We start from the raw sequence: 24,547 nt of genomic DNA, 5'->3' as shown, positions 1-24,547 counted from the left end.
TCAGACAGCATAGGATCGCTGTTGGGATTCTCGTCGAATCGTATATTGCAACCTCACAAATGGCATGATTCGGATTTACCTAAAAATATTATTAGCGTGAATATTATCCGTATAGAATGTAGCGTCACCACTGGTGCGTACAGTAATGACAAGCGCGTACACACGATACATGAATTTTCACCGAGCGTGCCGCCAGGATATAAGATATTGGAAACGCCTGCACAGATCATTTATCTCCCGATCGTCGTACGGAGCATTACTGATCTAACGATACGCATTGTTGATCAAGAAGGACGATTGCTGGTTTTTCGAGGAGAGGAAGTTACTGTAAGATTGCACGTACGGCGTCGACAAAATTAGCGTGTAATGCTCGTGCTAAATGATACGGAGCACGTGAGAGACAATAATTTTACGAGGGACATTACGAGGGACAATACTTTTGCGAGAGCAGCTGCGGCGGCGGTAGTGAGCGACAATAATCAGAGATCTCGTTACACTAAAAAGAAACTCAGCGCATTGAATCGCGAATTTTTAAAATCATTGATTCATCGTACGAAAAGATGATTGATATTTTGAATATTGGTGGTGAACCAGTCTTTGATGATCGTATCGTCAAGGTTGAGACACATACGTACAATCCATACGCCAACTCATCGCTTGGACATAGCGATGAGATACGGATACCTATACACCACCAGGATTTGTACGTTACCGTGCGAAATCTTTCTGTATGTTGAAGGAAAGTTGATGATATCTAAAATAGATGCAAATGAAACGCTGGTATTGGCAAATAACTGCGTTGCATTCATGTTTGATGAAATTCGATATGAACTCGATGGTGTGGAGATTGATCGCAACAGAAACGTTGGAATAACTTCTACGTTGAAAAATTATGTCTCTTTAACTACCGAAAGAAGTAAAATCTTGAAGAATGCCGGGTGGGATATGACACATAATGGATCATGTGGTGATAGTTGCATGTTTAACTTTTGCGTACCGCTCAACATGCTGTTGGGATTTTGCGAAGATTACAAGCAAGTTGTGATTAACGCTCGCCATGAATTAATTTTGATACGTTCGCGGAACGACAACAATTGTCTGTATGGACGTGCGGAAGCTGATATTGAATTGATCAAGATACAATGGCGTATGCCGCATGTAATATTGAACGAAATCAATAAACTATCCTTGTTACGAGCATTGGAAAGCGGGCGATTCTTAAACATGAGTTTTCGCTCTTGGGATCTGTATGAATTTCCGCTGTTACATAGTACGACCAAGCATTCGTGGACTGTGAAAACCGCCTCTCAGCTGGAAAAGCCGCGATATGTGATCTTTGCACTGCAGACTGGTAAAAAGAATGTTATGACAAAAGATAATACTACATTCGATCATTGTAAATTAGCCAACGTTAAGCTATATCTAAACTCTGAATCTTATTCCTACGATGATTTAAATTTAGATTTTGATAAAAACAGATGGTCGATTCTGTATATGTACTCTCGTTTTCGCAAATCTTATTACGGGTGTGATATTGAGAATGTACTAACTATCGCAAAATTTCTACATTGCGGTCCTCTCGCAGTTATTGATTGTTCGCGACAAAATGAATCTGTCAAAAATTCTACCGTGGACGTGAGAATAGAATTTGAATGTAAGGAAGATGTACCGGCAAATACTACCGCCTATTGTCTCATTTTGCACGATCGTGTTGTCGAATATTGTCCGTTGACCAACATAGTTCGTAAAATTACTTAACCAGCAATTATCCTCCAATATAAAAGATTGAGATTTTTAACAATTGACATCAGTCGTCCAACATTCTTGCAACAATATGGTTGTACCAACGTTTGTGGATCTACAAGGATTTATTTTCAATAAACAGTTTATTGTGAAGGAAGCGGCGATCCTCAGAAGAGGATTCATTGTTTCACATTATTTTTTTGCATGCCCCGTACCATGGGGTGTGCTCATAAAATCGGAGAGACGTCAAGCCTCATGGTTGACTCGAAATCATCATAGATTGCAATGGGTAGATGGAAACGTTCCATACAGCATGGCTCAGCGTTTGATTACAACAGCTATCTGGTATGATACAAGAAGAAGAAGAGTTATTCTCTCTCGTGTACGTAAAAGGCCATGAAAAGCGAGAATGGTTGACCGATATAATGGACGATGCGAGAAACGGTTTCATTATTGAGACCTTGGATACAAACTATGAAGATATTCCTACCTTAAACAACTTAGATACTACCTATAGCCTACGTTGCGATAAACATGTAAAAAATTGCGCTTTAGAAAATGTATTTAAAATATTTAATTGTTGGTCAAATCATCGCAATGATTCGCCACACCCTTTTTTTGAATAAATTAATATTAAAATAATATTCTCTTTGTTCTCTCTCTCTCTCCTTTTCCTCATATGCATACAAGAATTATATGTCCGCACGTGCTCGTATTAATTTCAGTATGCGACAGCATTCTTATGTTATAATTTTTAAATGTAGTCGATTGAGGTTTGAATGTGGTTGATTGATGTTCGATCGAGGTTCGAAGATGGTTGATTGATGTTCGATCGATGTTCGAACGTGGTTCGAAAGTGGTTAGAAAGTGGTTCGAAGGTGGTTGATTGAGGTTCGATCGAGGTTTGAAGGTGGTTGATTGGTGTTCGATCGAGGTACGAACGTGGTTCGAAAGTGGTTGATCGTGGTTCGAAAGTGTTTCGAAGGTGGTTGATCGAGGTATGAAAGTGGTTCGAAAGTGGTTTGAAGGTGGTTGATCGATGTTTGAACGTGGTTCGATCGAGGTTCGATTGTGGTTCGAACGTGGTTCTATTAACGTTCGATTGTGGTTCGAAGGTGGTTGATCGATGTTTGAACGTGGTTCGATCGAGGTATGAAAGTGGTTCGAAAGTGGTTTGAAGGTGGTTGATCGATGTTTGAACGTGGTTCGATCGAGGTTCGATTGTGGTTCGAACGTGGTTCTATTAACGTTCGATTGTGGTTCGAAGGTGGTTGATCGATGTTTGAACGTGGTTCGATCGAGGTTCGATTGTGGTTCGAACATGGTTCTATTGACGTTCGATTGTGGTTTCAATTTTAAATATTATTCATATGCTTATTCTCATCATGGAATCTTTGTCTCGGACCATCTGTTTTCTTATCTCATGTACCGAGTAAGCGTTCAAGCTATTTCTTATGTCATACATCCCCTATTCTTTTTAACGTGAGTCTTTTAAACCCCGTGGTGTTCGTACATTCGTCATAAAGTTTCTAACAGTTGATAATGGAGCACGAGCTAATAGTTATTGATGATAGTGATGAAGAGATGTATGTGGATGTAGAAGATGGGTCGGACGACGAAGTGGGTTCGGACGTGGAAATAGAGCCCAACAACGATTCGGACTATGACAGTGAGTGCGATGGTGTTACTCGCGAAAGAAGAGTGCAAAACTTGTATACAGCGAACATCATCTCCATGGATGATACGACGAGAATGTGCGCGATACGTCTGTATTATCGTCCATGGGGTGGTGCTAAGTTGTGCACAAGGTGTTTTGTGCGAATGCAAGATCTTTTCGTTGAAATTTACGTCGTGCGCACTCACCAAACGGCGCAATACGAGCAGCTTTTGGGACAGTGGTGTACCGGTTGTCAGGCTCCGATGGACCAAATTTTTACAAGAAACCTGTGTCCAGTGTGCAATCCATGTAAGTCTCTCTATTTTTATAATAATAAATAAAAATATTTAAAAATTATTAAATTAATTAATAAAAACTTTTTTCTGTTATGCAGGAGCCTTTCACGGCCGCTGCACCATCGTGCCGCCGACGTCCACCGACACCCACCACCTCGCAGCCACCATCGCGCTGCTGTATACATTTTATATTTTATATTATTATTGTATTATTATATTTTACATTTTATATTAATTTATATTTTATATTTTATATATTATATATTTTGTATTTTAAATTCACACACACACACACAAAATTGTATGATTGCACACACACACACACACACACACACACACACACACACACACACTTATATAATAAACATTATTTTAAATATTTAAAAATATATAATTTATTTTAGAATAGGTCCTCTCTCCCCTTCCTAATCCTAAAAATATTAATTTAAAAAAATATTAAAAGAAAATATTAATTAAAAAAATTCTCTCTTGCGAACGCCTCGCGCTCTCCTTCGCTGCATCAGCTCTCGCGCTCTCCTCCGCGTCATCTCGCTACCTCTCGTCATCTCGCGCTATCTCTCTCGCTCTTGCATATACGCCTCGCTGCAACACCTCGCGCTCTCCTCCGCGTCATCTCGCTACCTCTCGTCATCTCGCGCTATCTCTCTCGCTCTTGCATATACGCCTCGCTGCAACACCTCGCGCTCTCCTTCGCGTCATCTCGCTACCTCTCCATCTCGCACTATCTCTCTCGGTCTTGCATATACGCCTCGCTTGCGTCATCTCTCTCACGTGTGCCTCGCGCTCTCCTTCGCGTTCCTCTCTCCCCGCGGACCCCTCACCCAAAAAGCTTCATGCGGTCTTTCGAGGACGCCACCCCCTCCCCGCGCACCCCTCGCGGACCCGGCACCAAAATCGCGGACGCTTCCCCCTCCCCGCGGACCCCTCGCGGACCCGGCACCAAAATCGTGGACGCTCCCCCCTCCCCGCGGACCCCTCGCGGACCCGGCACCAAAATCGCGGACGCTCCCCCCTCCCCGCGGACCCCTCGCGGACCCGGCACCAAAATCGCGGACGCTCCCCCCTCTCCGCGGACCCCTCGCGGACCCGGCACCAAAATCGCGGACGCTCCCCCTCCCCGCGGGCCCCTCGCGGTACATCGCGGACGCCTCCCCCTCCCGCGTGACGTCATTCCCCCCTCCCGCGAGACGTCATTCCCCCTCCCCGCGTGACGTCATTCCCACGCGCCATAGGTTCCCCTCGCCACTCACCCCCCTCATTGCCCCTAGAGTTAGAATCGGTATAGTATATCTACTAGAATTAATTTTCGTGCTTGGCTCTATTGGCCGGATTTGTAAAAATCACATCTATTTTATTTATTAAATACTGAGAGCCGCTAAAAATAAAAATATTTCTTAAAAATATTTCTTAATTTATATATTCGCGTCTGGGCCTAATCATGGCGCTATTTACCAACATACATTATAAGGCAAATGAAAAATATAGGATCGAAAGGGTCTGAATAGCTTAGAGGTAAGAGCAGTCGCCCGGCAAGCGAAAGTCGCGGGTTCAATTCCCGCTTCAGCGACTTTTCGGACCAATATTTTTCTCGCCTATTTTCCCGTTGTAAGTTCGAGGATTATTAATTGAAGGTACTTTGTAATCTCAAACCAAGAGATACAGTTCCTAAAAAATTAGAATTAATTTTCGTGCTTGGCTCTATTGGCCGGATTTGTAAAAATCACATCTATTTTATTTATTTTATACTAAATTATTATAAAAATTAAAGACTTTTATAAACCGTTATTTTTGTTAAAAATGATTATATAATTTAAATAAACTATGTTTCTTAATTTTTGTCACAAAGCTAATGTTCGTATTTTTTAAATAAATTTTATTTGTTAACTTTGCTTTCAACCTATGTATCTCAGAAAATAAAGAATATGAAATAATTACCAAATGATTACTTTATTTGTGAACATTTTGTATGTATATGATATTTTTCAAATATTTTTAGAAATAATAATAAAATAATTTAATTTCTATTATTATCTTAAATTAATAATGTTAAAAATAAAATAAATATCATGAAAATTTGTTTATTAAAATATAAAACGTGTTTTAATAAAACAGCATTTTTAATTAATAGAATTAATAGAACATTTAATCAGTAGAATAGAATATTTAATTAATAAAACAGCATTCTTAATTAATAGAATTAATAGAACATTTAATCAATAGAATAGAATATTTAATTAATAAATAAAATGTAAAATTTAAGTATTTAAATATAAAAATAAACTTACGTAATGACTTCATTTTTTTCCGTAATATTGTTTGTCGATGTATCATTATCATTTCTTACTGCATCATTATTAATTTTAACATCAGCTTTGTTAGCTAAAGTTAAAAAGATTAATAAGAAAGAGAAAAGTATAAGAATATAAAATGAATACATGAAAGACGACAAAATAAATCTATGAAAAAATTATGTAATAAAAATATTATAAATTAAAAGAGTGTAAAAATAAAGATAAAAAAAGCCTGATTGATTTACCTTTTCTGATTATTTAAAATCTTAGCTGTATTTAGCAATAAATTATTAATTATAATTATATGATAATATTAATATATGATAATCTATTTTAAAAATATATATCATATATAAAGGCAATAATGTTACAAATTATTATTTTTTAAAACAAGGAAAATGTATTCTAACCTTAACGATCTTATTTAAAAAAATTAATTTTATTAAATTACATTATTCTGTCATAAACAGTTAACAAGAAAATAAAAATATCCTGTTTTGCTTAATTGTTGAAATAATATAGATAATTACACTTTTAACTTTATAATATATACTTTATATATATGTATATAAATTAAATTAACTATCTTCTATTGTATATTTAAATGATATTGACGATTTTTTTATTCTAAGATAATTATAATAGGTTATTATAATAATTTTAAATAACGAAAATACACGAATGATGAAAACAAATTTATAATGAGCTTATCAAATTCAAATATTTTGTTTTTTAATAATAATCTTATTAAAAAATGTAATAGCAAAAAAGTATTATTATATATAAACTACAATTTAACTATCATTATAGAAATATTTTAATGTTCAAAATTATATTTATTATTTTATCTAAAAAATAGAAAATGGAGAAACAAAACTTTTGAACGTTATATTAATATTTATAATATTATCTTACCTTTTGATTTATAGATTACTTTTTTGGACATCTTATTGTATTATTAATGTATATATTAAGAATTGTAATTTATTTTTTATTCAATCTGCTTAAAGTACGTTTTGAATTAATCGCTTCTCTTTCGTAACTGTTTGAGTCCTTAACAATGCTTAGCAACGAGTTATTAATTAATCATAAATATATAATAATTTATTATATATATGTACAGAGTTATAAAAATTAAAATTTTAAATTTTAATGAACTTAACAATTTCATTTAAAAAGAAAGTAATTTCATTATACACTATTGTATTATTTCGATATAAAATGATAGAAAAAATATTTATATTTTGTTTAGTTTTAGAAATAATAACCAGTAAAACCTTTAACTTTATTCTTTGAATACTTTCATTCTCTATATTATTATTTATCTAATTACTATTATCTATATTATTTTCTTTATTTTTTATAATAGAAAAATTATATGTTTATAAATAAATACTTAATTAATGAAACGTGAAATATGAAATATGTAAAAGATCAATTTATCGTTCGCGTCTTTAAATATTAATAATATAATAATAATCCTTCAATAATCATGTCAGCTCCGTATACACCGCGCGGCGACAATTGTCGGTATGTAGTATTTATAGACGAGGCAGAAATTAAGAGAGTATGCAAGCCGAAATAGTTAATTAATTAAGTATTATAAATCATTTGTCTTAATTATGTAGTTTTATTAATTAATTTAGTATAACGAATGTCATATAATTGCAATAATTTAATAATTGCAATAGATTTTAATTTTCAATGAAGAGTTAATGAATATTTAAAAACGTAGCAGAAATTGAAAGAGTTTCCAAGCCGACATCTGCTTGGCAGCAAAATATTATGCAAACAATATACTTTTAAGATATTTAAATGATAAATTAATCGCTCGTCTTTAAATATACATACATCATCAATAAAGTGAGCGCCGTATTAACCGCGCGGCGACAGTTGTCGATATTCAATATGTAAAAACGTAGCAGAAATTGAAAGAGTTTGCAAGCCGACATCTGCTTGGCAGCAAAATGTTGTGCAAACAATGTACTTTTAAGATTTGCAAACTATTTATTTATCGCTCGTCTTTAAATATTGATACACCTTTATTAAGGTCAGTGCCGTATTAACTGCATGGCGACAATTGTCGATATTCAATATTTAAAAACGTAGCAGAAGTTGAAAGTATTTGCAAGCCGACATCCACTTGGCAGCAAAATGTTGTCGAAACAATGTACTTTTGAAATATGCAAAATATTAATTTTATCGCTCGTCTTTAAATATTAAGACTCCTTTAATAATTCTTTAAATATTGAATATTGACAATTGTCGCCGCGCGGTATATTCGACGCGGAATTCATTAAAGGTGTATTAATATTTAAATACGAGCAATAAATTAATCTTTTGCAAATTTCAAACGTATATAGTTTGGACATTTTGCTGCCAAGCAGATGTCGGCTTGCAAACTCTTTCAATTTCTGCTTCGTTTTTAAATATCGAAAGCCGACAACTGTCGCCGCGTGATTTATACGTCGCTGACTTGATTATTAAAGGAGTATATAAAGATGAGGCAGAAATTTAAAAAATGTGCAAGCCGACATCTGTTTGGCAGCAAATTGTTGTCCAAACAATATACTTTTGAAATATGCCAAAGTAGTAGTGATACTATGAGAGTTCTAACCCATAGGGCTCCGAGGGGGGTGCGGGGAGCGGAGGGCTGACGTCACGCGGGTGGAGGGCAGTGTTGTGAGACGGGCCGGGTTTTCTCGCGCATGCGCGGCCATAATGGCTGTTAGCAGTGATGTATCTATCTGTAGTGAAGAGGTGGTAGGAGATAGGGCGCTGACGGTTGACACTCTTGGCGGGAGAAATATGTAATATATATTTAATAATACAATATATATGTATATATATAATTGTGCATATGTATGCTGTATTATTAATTATATATTACAAATTTTTCCTTATATTACAAAAAATTTTGCAGAATTATGTGATCATGCTACATCTTTTTATCTGTACATATACCTCACTGATGCTATGTCCGCCGCGCATGCGCGAGAAAACCCGGCCCGTCTCACAACACTGGTGGAGGGGATGTTTCGACAAAGAAGGGGGAGTTTTCAGAGTGCAATATTTGTAGATGGTATCTTTACGACTTTTTTATGAGGGATCTTAGAGATTTTCCCAAAAAGGTATAGAACAAGCGCCGATGTCCGGCTGCTCGAACTTGTCAACGGAGCGTTCTAGAATCCATTAAAACTATGTTTTTTTTTCATTTTATGGACATTTTATCTTTAGGATATTATGGAAAGAAATGAAGATTTTAGGGCCGACGCTGCGATGAACATGTCGAAACGTTATTTATATAGGTGCAAATGTAAAAGCGTTGACATTCAGCAGCTTTGTACCCTCGCGGAAAATCGGTCGTAACCGAGAGTGAAACATCTTCCTTAATATTTTTAAGGAAGAATTGCAATAATTTTGAGAGGGATGGAAGTTGAAACTTATGGAGAGAGAGTCTCCGCGTCAAAAAGTCTTCAGCAATCGACGAGTTAAAGTGTCTTGTGCGAATGCAAGTGAGAAAAAAAATAAATATAGAAGATGTAATTATCGATAGTGATAGTGACGAGGAAGTAATGATAGTCGAAGAAATTAATAATAGAATTATAAATGTGATAAATGAATCTGATGATGAAGAAGTGATAGAGCCTCTTGAAGACTCTGATTATAATAGTGATGATTGTGAAGACTTTGCCGAAACAACTATACAATTTGTGGCAACGGTTGAGATGCTTACTATAAATGCACCGTCGAAAATGTGCATTTTATGTACCTTGGGATAATATTAAACTATGCACTAGCTGCTTTATAAGAAATGTGGAACTATTTCCAAACATTTGTGTTGTACGACAACATTATACGAGAATGTTTAACATAATAGAACAAGAATCGTGCAGCGATTGTCGTGCACCGCTATATATGATATTTAGCCGGAACATGTGCCCGGTGTGTACGAATTGTAAGTATCAGTTTCTTATTTTTAAATATATTCTAAAATATATTAAAAATATAAATTAATAAAAAATTTTTTTTTGTCTGTCACAGAAGGGACCCCTCGCATCCACTTGGCCACCCTACTGCCACCCGGTCGCACCTCCGCTTGCCGCCCGGCCGCCCCACCACCGTTGCCGCCACCACTGCCCAGTCGCTGCCATCTCGCAGCAGCCGACGCTTTTTTTTACATATATTCTTATAGATTTTATTTTCATTAATATTCTTTTATATATTAATCACACATATTTTTCTTATATTTTATATTTTAAATTTTATATTTTTTATATTATATTATTTTTATATTTTAAATATTATCTTATTAGGGGATTAAAATGGCCGTCGGAGTAGTGACAGGTGACGGTCTGTGCTCCGAGTTTTAGTGAGAAATGGAGGCGGAATAAAGTGAGTGCGGTGGAGAAAATGAGAGGAGGAGACGGCTTGTGAGCAGAGGATTAAGTGGTCGCGAAGTGGTAGAGGAGGATAGAATGGTGGAGGTGCACTGGCGGATGGAAAATTGGAGTATGGAAAGAGAAGGAAGGATAAGCACGGGAAAAGAATGATGACGTGGAGAAAAAGGAGAAGCGTCGGTAAAAGGAGGATAAGGCAGAGCAGCAGTACGGAGAAAGGGCGGTAATAGAGAGGGCGCTGGAACGTGCGGAGATCGACACGTGCAGGATCGATGGCGCTGTGGCAGCGGCAGAGAAAGCGGAAATAGGTGGTTACGGAAGTGATTGCACACGCGTAGAAGGAGCGGAAGGTACGCACAAGAGAGAGTGTGGCTCAGTTTTGGTGTAGTATTTTACTGATTCGGTGTTGGAGAGAGTGAAAGTCGGAAGATGGAATGGATGAAAGAGGGAGTGAGAGAGATAAAGGAGATGAGAGTGACAATGGAAAAGATGCTGAAGGTGATGGAGAGGAAGTCGGAGAGAGAGACTGTGGAGGAGGAAAGGAGAAGAAGAGTGGAGAAAAGGCTAGAGAGACGAGATGATGGAGAGGTTATGGAGGAAGAACGTGGAAGGGGATGAGAGAATGGAAGAGGAAAGGAAGAAAGAGAGGAAGGAGTGTAAAAAGAATGAGTCGGAGCGAAGAGGACAGGAGGTGGAGGGAGGTGGTAAGAGGAGAACGGATAAAAGAAGAGAAATGTGAGAAGAAGACGGAAGGGGGGAGAGAAGAAGAAGACAGAGGAAGAATTGGAAGAGAGAGGACGGAAGATGACCGCTGAAGCAGTGCAGCGGAGGAAAGAGGAGAGTGGAAGAAGAGGGGGGAGAGAGCAAAAGGCAGAATGGAAGAGAAGAGACGGAGAAAGGGGGGAGCGGAGGAAGAGAGAAGAAAGGAGACGCAGACGGGGAGAAGAGAGAAAAGAAGAGAGAAGAGGGCAAGGAGGAAGGAGGAGAGAAGACGTCGGGAGAAAGTGAGAGAGGGGGTGAGAGAGGGGGGAAAGAGAAAAGGGAAGGGAAAATGGAGAAGAGGAGAAAGGAGTGGCAGGGGGTAACAGGAGAGAGATAGAAGGGGAAAGTAGTGAGAAGGAAAGAGCCAGGGGAGGGAAGGGATGGAAGTAAGTGTAGAAAGAGGGGCGGAGGGGGATTCGGAGGGAAGTAAGGTGGAATGGTGGTGGAAGATGACTGAAGAAGAGAAGGTTAGGAGAAGGGTAGAGGGGGAGAACGAGGTAAAGAGGGAGGATAAAGGGAAGAAAGAAGGGAAAGGGGGATGGAAGAGGGTAGAAAGGAGGGATGGATAGGGGGAAGTGGAAGGAGAGGGCGTCAGAAAGAAAGAAGAGGTGAGAGGGGCGAGAGAAAGAAAGAGGGGAGAGAGAGAGGAGAGGGAGAGGAGAAGAATAAGGAGAGAGAATATAGTTAGGAGAGGGGTAGAGGGGAAGGATGCGGAGGAAAGAAGAACGACGATGGAATGGTTAATGACATAGGCACTAGGGAAAGAGGTGAAGGTGAGGGAAGTTAGAGAAAGGACAGGAGAAAGGGGGAAGAAAGTGCTGATAGCGGAATTGGAGAGGAGGAGGATAGGGAAAGGCTGTTAGAAAGGAAGTGGGATTTTAGAAGAATGTGGAGAGTAGGCATAGATGAAGATTTGACGAGGGAGGAGAGGAAAATAAGGTGGAAAATGTTAGAATGGGCGAGAGAGGAGGAAAGGAAAGGAAAGGCGGTAAGGGTATGGAATAGGAGGATAGAGATAGACGGGGAGGAATGAGGGTGGACAGCGAGGGGGAAGAATGGGTCAAAAGATAAAGGAAGGGAGTTGGAAGGGGGGAGGTAGAGGAGAATGGAGGGGTAGATCTAGGTAGGAGGGGTGAGGGAAGATAAGGAGGAAGGCGGCCAGGGGAAGAAGGGAGAAGGGGAAAGGGAGAGGGAGGTTAGGTTAGATTATTGTTAGGTCTCCAAATGGCCAGGTTAGAGGGATGAGAAATTTGTTGTAAAAGGGTGAGGGAGAGAAGAGAGGAGGATAGGAGAAGGAGAAGGAAACAGAGACCGTGGAGACAGGAAGGAAGGAAGGAAGGATGACACGAAAGAAGAGGAGAGGAGGATGACGGCAAAAAGGGAAAATGGAAGATCTGACATGTACATTATACAAGAAGTTTTGTAAATAAAGGACGATGATAGATGGGTGGTTGCGAGGGGTTTGGCGGTCCCCTGAAAACGCCCCGAAATCCCTTAGGGGCCTCGGAATATATATCTATATTACCTTATTATTCATATTTTATATTATTTTAAATTTACATTCATATTTTTCTTACATTATTCACACACACATTTTTATGAATAAACAAATTATTTTAAATATAAAAATACATATTTTACTTTAGAATAATTCCTCTCTTTCCTTCCATCTATATTAAGAATATTATGATAAAAGAATTATTATTATTATTAATATTGGAAAAAAATATTATTTAAAAAAAATTCTCTCTCTTGCGAACACCTCGCGCTCTCCTTCACTGCGTCATCTCTCGCTATCTCTATCTCTCGCGTTCGCCTCTCTCTCTTCGCTGCGCCTCGCGTCATCGCTCTCTCTCTCTCTCTGTCTCTCTCTCTGTCTGTCTCTCTCTCTCTCTCTCTCTCTCTCTCTCTCTCTCTCTCTCTCTCTCTCTCTCTCTCTCTCTCTCTCTCTCTCTCTCTCCACGCTGCGCCTCGCGTCATCTCTCTCACGCTACCTCTCTCAGTCCCTAGCCTCTCGGTCCCTATCCTCTCGGTCCCTAGCCTCTCGGTCCCTAGCCTCGCGGTCCCTAGCCTCGCGGTCCCTAGCCTCGCGATCCCTAGCCTCGTGATCCCTAGCCTCTCGGTCCCTAGCCTCTCAGTCCCTAGCCTCTCGATCTCTAGCGTCGCGTTCCCCCCTTTCCCGCATGACGTCATCCCCCGCAAGGACCACGCAACAAGCTTCGCATGAGAGCTAGGGAATTGTTTACGGGTGGGAGAGAGTGCGGATTGGAAATGCGTGCAAAGAAATTACATTATAATTTAGACTTAAAAACTCTTTATTCTTCTTTTACATATTTTTCTTACATATTATGGACTAAAAACTAAAGCTGCCAGCTCGCAATCGATGAGCTGATGCTTGTTGAAGGCGTCGCCAGCGCGTATTACATTTGATACTTCTTTAGGATTTGTTACATTGGACGCGATATTTGAAAATTGTGTAAACTTGATATCGACTGTATCGGTAATTTTAACCAATCGGTCAAAAGTTACATCAATGCATGGATCGAGATCGAACATACGGTGTAACGTCGATTCGATCATCATCATGCGTACATTTGAAGATTCAAGACTTATTAACTTGGTGTCATTAATCGTATGAAATCTCACTGTTAGTGGTCCAACGCTTATAAAACTGTGGACATCTTTCGAGTAGTTCCGAAGCAGATTCTGAATATTGTGACGTTGCTCGTAGAGTCCCTTCCATGTTTCGAGAGATAGTATCAGTTCCTTTCCTCAATGATCTCCTATAACGATCTCCTCGGTGAATCCACTTTTATACCAATTTCGAGGAATTTAAATTCCGTAGCTGTCAATGCGTATCGTCTGCCTAGTATACGAACGAGGCTCCAACGAAATGCTGTAAAAATGAAATTGGTTTGAAAAATAATACAATTTGTAAAAAATATAAAGATAGAAAGAAGTTAAACAAAACTTACTCGTCACATTTATTCTCAAACGATGGAGTGTCATCACGACTCGGTACGTAATTATTCACACGTCTGCCGGAGCCACTGCTTCTTTCAGCGTAGTACATATTTCCAGATTTTAAAAGTGAACCACCAGCACGAACGGTTAACGCAACATTGATCGTATAATATAAAATTAAGAATATACGTGACACTTATTTTTCAAAGTAGTGGGGTAAATGTGGTGGGAGATTCTAGAATACTATTGACGCTCTGAAATTTAGGAGAAGGGAGAGACGGTGCTCGGATAAAAAGAATTCTTAAACGACTCGCGAGGGAAGGAATGAGGAGGGGAATAAGAAATAAAACATTAATGTTTAAATATTTTATTTTTCCAAATCTTGCAATTCTTTCTGGCGTTGCGACCACCAGTTAAATATTTTGAATACATTTTGTAATACGCAATTCTTAAACACATGTTTTCCACATCGCATAGTGTTTTCAACATCTAGATTATTTAGAGACTCGATATCGTCGTAATCAGCATCCAAGGTCTCAATAATGAAACCGTTTCCCGCATCATCCAATATATCGGCTAACTGTGGCGGCCACACACAAGGCGCCACCACAATCGCGCCTACTCATTGACAGCCAGGGTAACGAGGAACCGTGCACCGGCAGCGAGCACGGACGGGCGAGTGGCTTATCACGACCCGTGCACGTGCCGCAAGCGCGAGCGCGCAGAAAAATTCGCGTGCTTGCCGCTACGAGGCTACCATTTCTCGAATATAAAATTCGACCAGCGAGCTATATAAAGCAGCAGTATCGACTCGGGAGAAGAATCGCGGCTCGTGCTGTAGAGGTAGAACTATCTCGCCTTTTGAGACAGCCGAGCAGCGAGTAAAGGCGGGTTCACACCGCCAACCCTGTTTACAGGCCGCCGAATTGACGGACGTAAACAATAACTGCGATTGGAAGGGCCGCCCACGCCAATTGCTGCCGCCCATGTCACCCGGGCCATCGCTGCAGCCAGCAGCCGAGGGGACACCAGTCAAGCAGAAAAAAAGGGTCCAGTGGACTCTACAGGAGTGGCAGTTACATCCACTAGACCTGTCTCCAGCACGACTGACCAGACCCCATCGGGATCTGTTGACCACGTGGGATATACGAGTGAGGCGCTATACCTCACCCTCCATACCGTGGCAGGTGCCACCTTTATTGTCGCCGCTACCTGAGTCACCGCCACTTCGGAGACGGACCACGTCAGCCAGCACACAGACCGGTGCAACAACCCGCTTCCACAGGGGCACACAGAGCCAAGTATCCCTACGAGAAGCAGCGACGCAGTGTGAAGGCTACACTCGGGACCAGGCAACCCAATCAGATCTCTCTGACTGGGAGACCATCGAAGCAAACACACCTGTCCGCGAGACACGGGTAACGAGTGTAGAGAGAGAGAGCTACACACCACCAGGTACTCCTCCAGCGCTGCGCAAGTGGGGCCCTCGAAGATACACCGATGCGATACCGAGGATCGAGTGGAGAGAGCGGCTGTGCTGAACCGACGCTCACGTACTAGCGACCCTTTTCAGGGCCACACATAATAATACACAACCGGCCCTTTTAGGGCCACACAAAATATTCAGACATAAAGACCTGTACATAGTGTATATAATATATTCAATAAAGACTGGATAAAATTACACATCGACTGTCGTGAGACGTAGACCTACCAGCGTCCACTCCTAGCGGCTCAGCAGAGCATCACGACGAGAAATAAAGAAGCGAACGTATAAACTCGCTAAACTAACCATTCTCGCTTTTCAAGTCCTTTTACATATACGAGAAAGGATTCTTCTTCTTCTTCTTCTTCATGTAGCTCACCAACGATAGCTGTTATAATCAAACGCTGAGCCATGCTATATGGAACGTTTCCATCTTCCCATTGTAATCCATGATGATTTTGAGTCAACCATGAGGCTTGGCGTCTCTCAGATTTTATGAGCACACCCCAAGGTACAGGACATGCGAAAAAATAATGTGATAAAATAAATCCTCTTCTCAGGATTGCCGCTTCCTTTACAATGAATTGTTTGTTGAGAATAAACCCCTGTAGATCCATAAACGTTGGTACGGACATGACGAGATCTCTCTCTTCGATGCATCAGAAAGAAGTATGACAACCATCTCATAACACTTTGATTTATATTCTGCTATGCTTCCCCCTCTCTCTAAATTGTTGGTGCGTTTAGGTGATTTTGCGCACAACGTTGGTCAACGGGTTGTACTGGATCACGCGATCGTGTATGATGAGACAGTACGCAGTGGTATTCATCCGCACATTCTCCTTACACTCGAATTCCAATCTCACATCCACGGTTGCGCTCTTGACCGATTCGTTTTGTCGAGAACAATCGATGATCACGAACGGACCGTTACGTAGAAACATTGAGACGGTGAGACTCGGCTCGAGATACTCGTATCCATAATAGTTCTTGCAGAAACGCGCATACGTATCGTACAGAATCGATCATCTGCTTTTATCGAAATCCAGATTCATATCGTCGTACGGATAACATTCCGAGTTCAAATAAAGTTTCACGTTGGTCATCTTGCAATCGTCGAATTGACTCATATCCTTAGACATGAAGTTTTTCCGACCTGTCTGCATAGCGAAGATAACATATCGTGGCTTCTCCAGCTGAGTCGCTGTCTTAATGGCCCATGAATGTTTGGTTGTACGCTGCAATAGCGGATACTCAAACAGATCCCACGATCAAAAACCCATGCTGAGGTAATGTCCGCTTTCTAGAGCGCGCAGCGTCGACAGTTTGTTGATCTCTCTTAATAACACATGTGGCATTTGCCATTGTATTTTGAATATGTTGATCACAGGCTCCAGCGTCGAATCTCCACACAGACAATTGTTGTCGTTGCGCGATCGTATTAAGATTAACTCATGACGAGCGTTAATCACCACTCGTCTGTAATCCTCGCAAAATCCCAATAACATGTAGAGCGGTACGCAAAAATTGAAGTTTCCATTCGCAGTAGTCGGATCAGTCCAGCCGGCATTTCTCATAATCACGCTTCTATCGGATGATATCGTTACATAGTTTTTGAGCATACTTGTTATTCCCACGTTTCTGTTGCGATCAATCTCCACGCCATCGAGTTCGTATCGAATCTCATCGAACATGAATGCGATACAATTATTTCCCAGTATCACAGCAGATCCTTCGGCTGGTTTATTTATCTTTAGTTCTCTCTCGATGTATAGGAAACTCTCATACGGCAACGTATACAGATCCTGTTGTTGTATGGGTATTCTTATCTCATCACTGTGTCCGAATGTTGTGTTAGCGAATGGGTTGTACGTGTGAGTCTCGATCTTGACGATGCGATCGTCGAAGATTGGCTCGTTTCCAATGTTGAGAATGTCGGTCATTGTTCAGATGTTTCGCACCGCGAATCCCAAAGATTGTAAAAACGCAACATTTGATGCGTTCAGTTTCTTTTTCTTAGTGCAACCGGATGATTGGATATTAGTGAATGTCGACGTTGTTGTTGTTGTCGCTGGCTCCGTAAAGATTGTGTTATCTCTCGTGTCTTTCGATCCGTTCAACACGAGCATCTGATACGCTGCACACGTACGTTATCACTGTCGTCGTCGTACGTGCAATCTAATGGTGATCTCTTCTCCTCGAAAATCGAGCAATCGTCTGTCCTGGTCGACAACGCGTAACGTTAAATCCGTAATGCTCCGCACGATGATCGGCAGGTAAATGATGTGCGCCGGTGTTTCCGATATCTTATATCCTGGTGGTACCCTCGGTGAAAATTCATGTATTGTGTGAACGAGTTTGCCGTTGCTGTATGCGCCCACGGTCACATTACATTCTACGCGGATAATGTTCACGTTGATAATATTAATCGGCATGTCCGACTGGTACAATTTTCGCGGCTGCAGTATACGGTTCGAGAATCCCAGCAGCGATCCTATGTTGTTAGGCTTGTTAAAATTCATTCTGTATGCGCATTTGATCTTGCTCCTCATCGTATTGTAATTAGCGCGGAGCACTATCGGGTATTCTTCATCTTCAAAGTCACCATTGTCAATGTGTTTTTTATCGTCATCACGAACAGCGTGTCGCGGACGTTTTCGTGAAATTGCATGTTTCAAAAACTCATGTATCGCTTGCAGCTCGTACGATCCCTCGGGAATCGTAATTTCCGCGTCATCTTTGCCAAAGTAAGATTTATTATTCGAGGAATTCACGTTCGATATCGTGTGATAAGTCTCAAAATCCGCTAGACCTAGCTTGTATTCATCGTCGCTCAAATCTACGGCGGGAAAGTAGTTTACCGCGAAAACACTGCTCTTCCCGGTCAGTGTGAATGCCATAGATGTTGACAAAACTGTTAAACGAATACTGAGTTAAATAGCGCGATGTCATTCTTTAAATTCGCGTGTATCGACCGCTCGGAGAAACTGTAAGCATAATTGTCCACAGATGCTTTGATTGTAAGTTTGGTCAGGTGTGTAATTGTATTGTATCTTTGTCACATTTAAATATCGCACCAATTCATACGGCGGTCGAAGATTGCCGAAACTGTCAAAATATATAGCGCGATCCCCCCTCTTTGCTACCCAATGAGTACCCGATCCTTTAGCGTTATCTAAATTTACGATGCCGCTCTCGTTTCGATATATACCACCAATCGGTAATGAATCACGCATGAAAACACCTCTAAAATACGGAATGTGCATACGTTTTGCCAGTTGTAGCAATTGTATGTTGGTAGTTACGCCCTGCGGCATTTTTAGCGTCTCTTTGACGTTTTTTTTTTCCTTTTTCTCGTTGAAACTCCTCGTCCGTGTTTGTACGGAGCGAGATACAATCCGTGACCTTCCATGGCGCGATTGAGACGTAGCATCTCTTGCAACTGACGTTGTGCAGCTTTTCCGTTGTTCACCATCTTTGCTACACCAGCCGCTCCACCGACCTGAGATCCGAGCGCGCCCAACATTGGTAGAATCGGCAATACACCCCCACGTTTTGCTACCGGAAGTATTCGTTTCTTCGCCATCTTTTTCTTCGTCTTCGTCTTTGTCGTCTTCAGGCCCATACCGAACTTCGACTTGGCTTTCATCGCTGCCCAGACAGCTGTGGCAGTGGCTCTCTCACCGAGAGTCGAATCTCTCGCAACGATGCGAGTTTGCGCTTTCTTGGCGAGTATCCTATCTGCCGCGTGTCTCTCGATGAGATCGTTGCTCCGAGTACGCTATATCGTGTTCACGGCACGCCGCGTCCAATGGGTTGATACCTCGATCGCATCTAGCTAATCGCTTTTGTAGTCGCGTGCCCGGATCGCAAAACTGATAGGCGGGGATATGGAATTCGATCGGAAGTGCGTTTATCGCGTGATTTAATAGGCCTCTACCTATTTTCGTTGACATTCGCTGCAATCTTTTATCATCGGCGCTGGACCGTCAATGTGCGTTCGCTGCCACGGTCGATTGTAATGTTCGAAACAGCGGCGATAGGTTTGAACCTCCATATCCGCCTTTATATGTTCCGGAAGCTTGTCCCACACGCAGTGGACGTAATTGCCGCACATTCGCAATAAAACTACTTTCGACACAAATTGTAGCTGTTCGGCGCTCAAATTACAAATATCGTAAGGACTTGATAGCAAGACAAACATTTTTTCGTTACTGAGCAATTCGCGGTTCCGCGCAGCTATAAATACGCAGACGTTCGATCCAGTCAGGAGTGTGAAAATGAATTTCGTACGACAACCTCTCGCGATACGCGTGACGAATAACAACGCCAGATTACGATCGATGGGGGACAACGCGGAGATGCGTAGACACGGTACGATACTGCCGACTACTATACGCGCGATCGTTTGCGGCCCCTCGAATTGCGGTAAAACTAACGTGTTGATTAGTTTGATAGAAAGCCCGCACGGCGTCCGCTTTGAAAACGTGTAATCAAAGTCGCTGCAACAGCCAAAATATCGGTATCTGGAGAATTTGTTGACGTCAATCGATGAAATCGGCTATTTTACATTCTCCAATAACAGTGACGTCATTCCACCGAGCGAAGCATGTCCAAACTCGATTTTCGTTTTCGATGACGTGGCGTGCGACAAACAAAATACGATAAGAGAGTACTTTTCAATGGGACGCCACTCGAACGTCGACTGCTTCTATCTCTGTCAAACATACGCAAGAATACCGAAACATCTTATACGCGACAACGCAAACCTGCTAATCTTGTTTAAACAGGATGGTACCAACCTAAAACATGTGTACAACGATCACATGAATACCGACATGTCATACGAGGATTTCAGTGAATTATGTCGTACTTGTTGGAACCAAAAGTATGGATTCCTAGTAATAGACAAGGATAGCTCGCTTACGAACGGCCGATACAAAAACGGATTTAACGTGTTCGCGATACCGCAAAACAATTAGTCGTTGCCGATGTTCTGTCGAGAGGGGTGAAACACGAGCGTTCGACACTCTGTCATGGCTGAGAGCGATAATATTCGCGAGCGTGAAAAGATAGCGAAGGAGATTGCGAAAACGAGTGAATCAATCCGCAAGAAACATCGCGCTTTGAAGACCGGTAAGACGATGACGATATCGCGGTCAAAACTCATTTTAGGCCTATTATTGAACCGCTACAAAAGATTGTCGACAACTCGATCGCGGTGAAAAACGAGCCGGAAAGTACCGGAAAGATAAAAATCTTACCCATCAAGCGGTAGAAGGAGGAAGAGGAGGATGAGGATGAGGAGGAGGAGGAGGAGGAGGAGGAGAATGCGACACCGAAAAAAAGGAAACGATTAAACGTGGATCGCTCATCGACACCGCGTACATCGGATGCTTTACTGGTTGAACCGATGATAACCTCTACACCGTTCGCGACAACGAGAATCGTACAACCTATGATACCCGAAACACTCGCAAACGAAGATGTTTTCGAAACCACAGGCAACCTTCTCGAAACATCGTTTGTTCGAAACACGTTACAAACGTTGGAAGGTCAAGAAATGTTGCGAATGCACTTGGGACCACTGGTACAAAAATACATGGGCGCTCTCCTCGATGGTGACGAAAAAAAGAGATTGATTACGTGTACGGGGTCCGTTTCGCCAAGGATGAAATGCTGCTCGGTAACAAACGATTCGACATGGATAAATATGACTCTATAATTATAGACAAAGTGAGGTACATTGGTACACCAGGATTATACAAGTTGACCTTCAAGAGAATTGCCGATGACGTCATTTACACGGAGGACGATATGCAAAAATACAAGAGCATATTATTGGTGACGAACGTGCATGAACGCAATTATAATGCGCAAGGCCAATTACGGAGCAACAAGGGATACAAGTACAAACAAATAATTGCACCGTTGATATCGATTGAAAAGAAAAAATCTGGAAAGGGAGTATTCATGCCTCATGCGATGGCGCTAACCGACAATAAGATCGATTACATACACTGGGACGACCCCAACGAGCTAGTGGATCGGGTACGATTGCTCGATGCTTCGCGCCGAGCTGGCCACAACGCTCACGACAACGAGATCCTGTCGATCATCGAGGAACTTCGCGAAACGGGCATTATTATAAATTAAACGGTGTCTCGACAAAACTAATCAGTCGATCGGCTTCACTCGCATCGGGAAAAGAATGCCTATCAACAAATTTGGATTATTCGAACCAAGAAATGATGCAACCGGCACAAGCAGTTCTTGGGATAGATTGGTGAAAAGTTATGTGCACGAAAACGCTCAGTGTCGCGTCGTTACGGACTATGACGCAAGGTCGCGGAAGATTCGCCGTGTAGCGCAACCTGAGGCTGAACCGATGCCGTCAACAAACTGTATGTGGAATCCTGCGTTAAAAGATTGATGAATCAACAGAAAGAATCAGATGAGAAGCTGACTTCGTTCGAGAAGGACTTGCGAGCATTACAGACTGCGATAAACGAACTTCAACGTGCGGTTAACGCTAATTCAGAAACGACTATCAACCTGAATGAGCAGCAGTGAACAGGTTAGGAGCGGCTATCGAACGGTTATCGAACATCTACGAAGGGTTATCGAACGGCTACGAACAATTATCGAACAGCTACGAAGGATTATCGAACTACTATCTAACTACAATGAGTGGCAGTGGTAGTGAACGGCCTAGCAACTGCTGCGAACGAGGCTACCAACAACTCAAGCAGGGCTGCGAACGAGGCTATGAACGGCCTAGCAACAGCGAACGAGGCTACCAACAACTCAAGCAGGGCTGCGAACGAGGCTATGAACAAGTCATTAACGGCTACATGCAAGGCTACAAACAACTCAGGAACGGCTGCGAACGGGTCAGTAACGGCTGCGAACGGGTCAGGAAAGGCTACGAATGGGTTAGAAACGACTGTGAACAAGGCAGCGAACGAATCAAGAACGATTTTCGAATGGGTCAAGAACGGAAGTAAACAACGCAAGAACGGCTACGAACGGGTCACGAACGGAAATGAGTGATAAAACAAACAGCAAACGACGATCGGGAAAAACCGACGAAGCGATGAAACAACATAGTTTGGAGAGACGACAGTTGGTGAACGAACTGCACGCGCCAGCAAGAAAAAATTTTCTCCGAAGACATGTCATAGTGCGGGGATACGATGATCTGTGGCAAGCCGACATCGTCGAGATGCGTCCGTATTCTCGTTTCAACAAAGGTTATCACTACATACTCACCGTCATCGATGTGTTGAGCAAGTACACGTGGGCCATACCACTCAAGAGTAAAGGTGGAAGCGAGACGGCTGACGCTATCGCCGAAATAATTCGAGATAGCAAGAGATGCCCGAAAAACATGCAAACCGATATGGGGAAGGAATTTTACAACGCCGACGTGCAACGGCTTATGCGGAAACATAACATCAATCATTATTCTACATATTCGGTAATGAAGGCATCGGTCGTCGAGCGATTCAATCGCACGCTGACATGTGGAAGATGTTTACGCTGAACGGAACTTACAAGTGGATCGACGCGTTACCACGACTCGTATCGGATTACAACGCGCGCAAGAACTGAACAATCGGCATGCGACCCGCCGACGTCACCCCCGCGATCGCTGATAAACTTTTAAAAACGGTATATAGTATCATAAAGATTGCCGCTCCGGCGAAATTCAAAGTAGGTGACCCGGTACGCGTTAGCAAGTACAAGAAACTCTTCGAGAAGGGTTACACACCAAATTGGACAACCGAAGTGTTTAAAATTGTTAAAGTGTAGTGTACTAATCCCGTAACCTATCTACTCGAGGACTATCGCAAAACATCTGTCGCTGGAGCGTTTTACGAGCACGAGTTGCATAGAGCGAATTATCCGGACGTATATCTCGTGGAGAAAGTACTGCGCAGGAGGGGTGACGAGGTTTACGTAAAATGGCTGGGATTTGACAATTCGCACAATTCTTGGATACATAAAAATAATGTATTATAAACATTTATTTACGAATATAATAAAATATCCGTACACTGTTTATTTTACAATATATTAAAATATTTATCTAATAATTTTATAAATAATACAATTTTATATTTTACATGATATACATATAATATACATATAATATAGTTTTTACATATTTTACAATAAATATATATTTATTATTTACAATGGTATTTTATAATGTCCCCATGGTAATGTATCAGTGGTTTCAGATATGATATACCGCTTGTCATCGTGAGGACTTAGAGCAATTTTCGTCTCGCGAATGGTGTATACTTCATGCAATTTCGATCTTATACATGACTGACTACGTGTCATTTCAATCTCTTCATTCAAACACAGCGTGTAATCATCAAACGTTATCGTTCTCGCGACAACGTTACTCTTGATACCTTTAACCTTTTTTGTATCTTTCTTACCATCTACTCGTAATGCATACATTTTTGCTCTAAGTCCTATAAATTCAGTCATTATCGTACCGTTATTTTCATCTTTCATTAGACCTGGTACCTTTTTATTCATAAGCGGTATACCGTACGTATTGTCCGCAGTGTAATCGCTCGTATCAAATTTGCTTACGTCACGCTTCATATTCTCATATACGTCTTCGCACTCAATGTGATATATAAGACTGTCTGTGTCGGTGTACATTACCCGACATTTATTTCGATACAGTGGTGACATGTATTCATGATGAAATTCATATAAACATGTCTTCGAAATGTCGAGTATGTACATACCGACATAGATTAGCTTATAAAATTTGACTTCAAGATTACGTAATTCTACGGCAATTAAATTTTCCGAAAAGATGCTTCTATTATGGAAATTTGGTTTTGCAATCATTGCCTCTGCACCGTATCTCCCTTCCCATTGTGTGATGAGTTTTACAT

The 24,547-nt window shown here is 41.2% G+C and overlaps 1 protein-coding gene across 1 annotated transcript; it reads right to left on the bottom strand.

Moving 5' to 3' along the window:
• Window positions 1–23,816: 23,816 nt before the first annotated feature.
• LOC145941336 (uncharacterized) lies at window positions 23,817–24,338 on the bottom strand. The gene has a single exon (XM_083047425.1). The coding sequence runs from the start codon at window positions 24,336–24,338 to the stop codon at window positions 23,817–23,819; it is 522 nt and encodes a 173-aa protein (XP_082903551.1).
• Window positions 24,339–24,547: the final 209 nt, after the last annotated feature.

Source organism: Prenolepis imparis, unplaced genomic scaffold (genome assembly GCF_030444845.1).
Source record: "Prenolepis imparis isolate NDT839.2.m4 unplaced genomic scaffold, iyPreImpa1.0 SCAF_10, whole genome shotgun sequence".
NCBI classification, from domain to species: Eukaryota; Metazoa; Arthropoda; class Insecta; order Hymenoptera; family Formicidae; genus Prenolepis; species Prenolepis imparis.
Note: the sequence above shows the minus strand (reverse complement) of the source record. Positions and strands in the feature narration are given on the sequence as shown.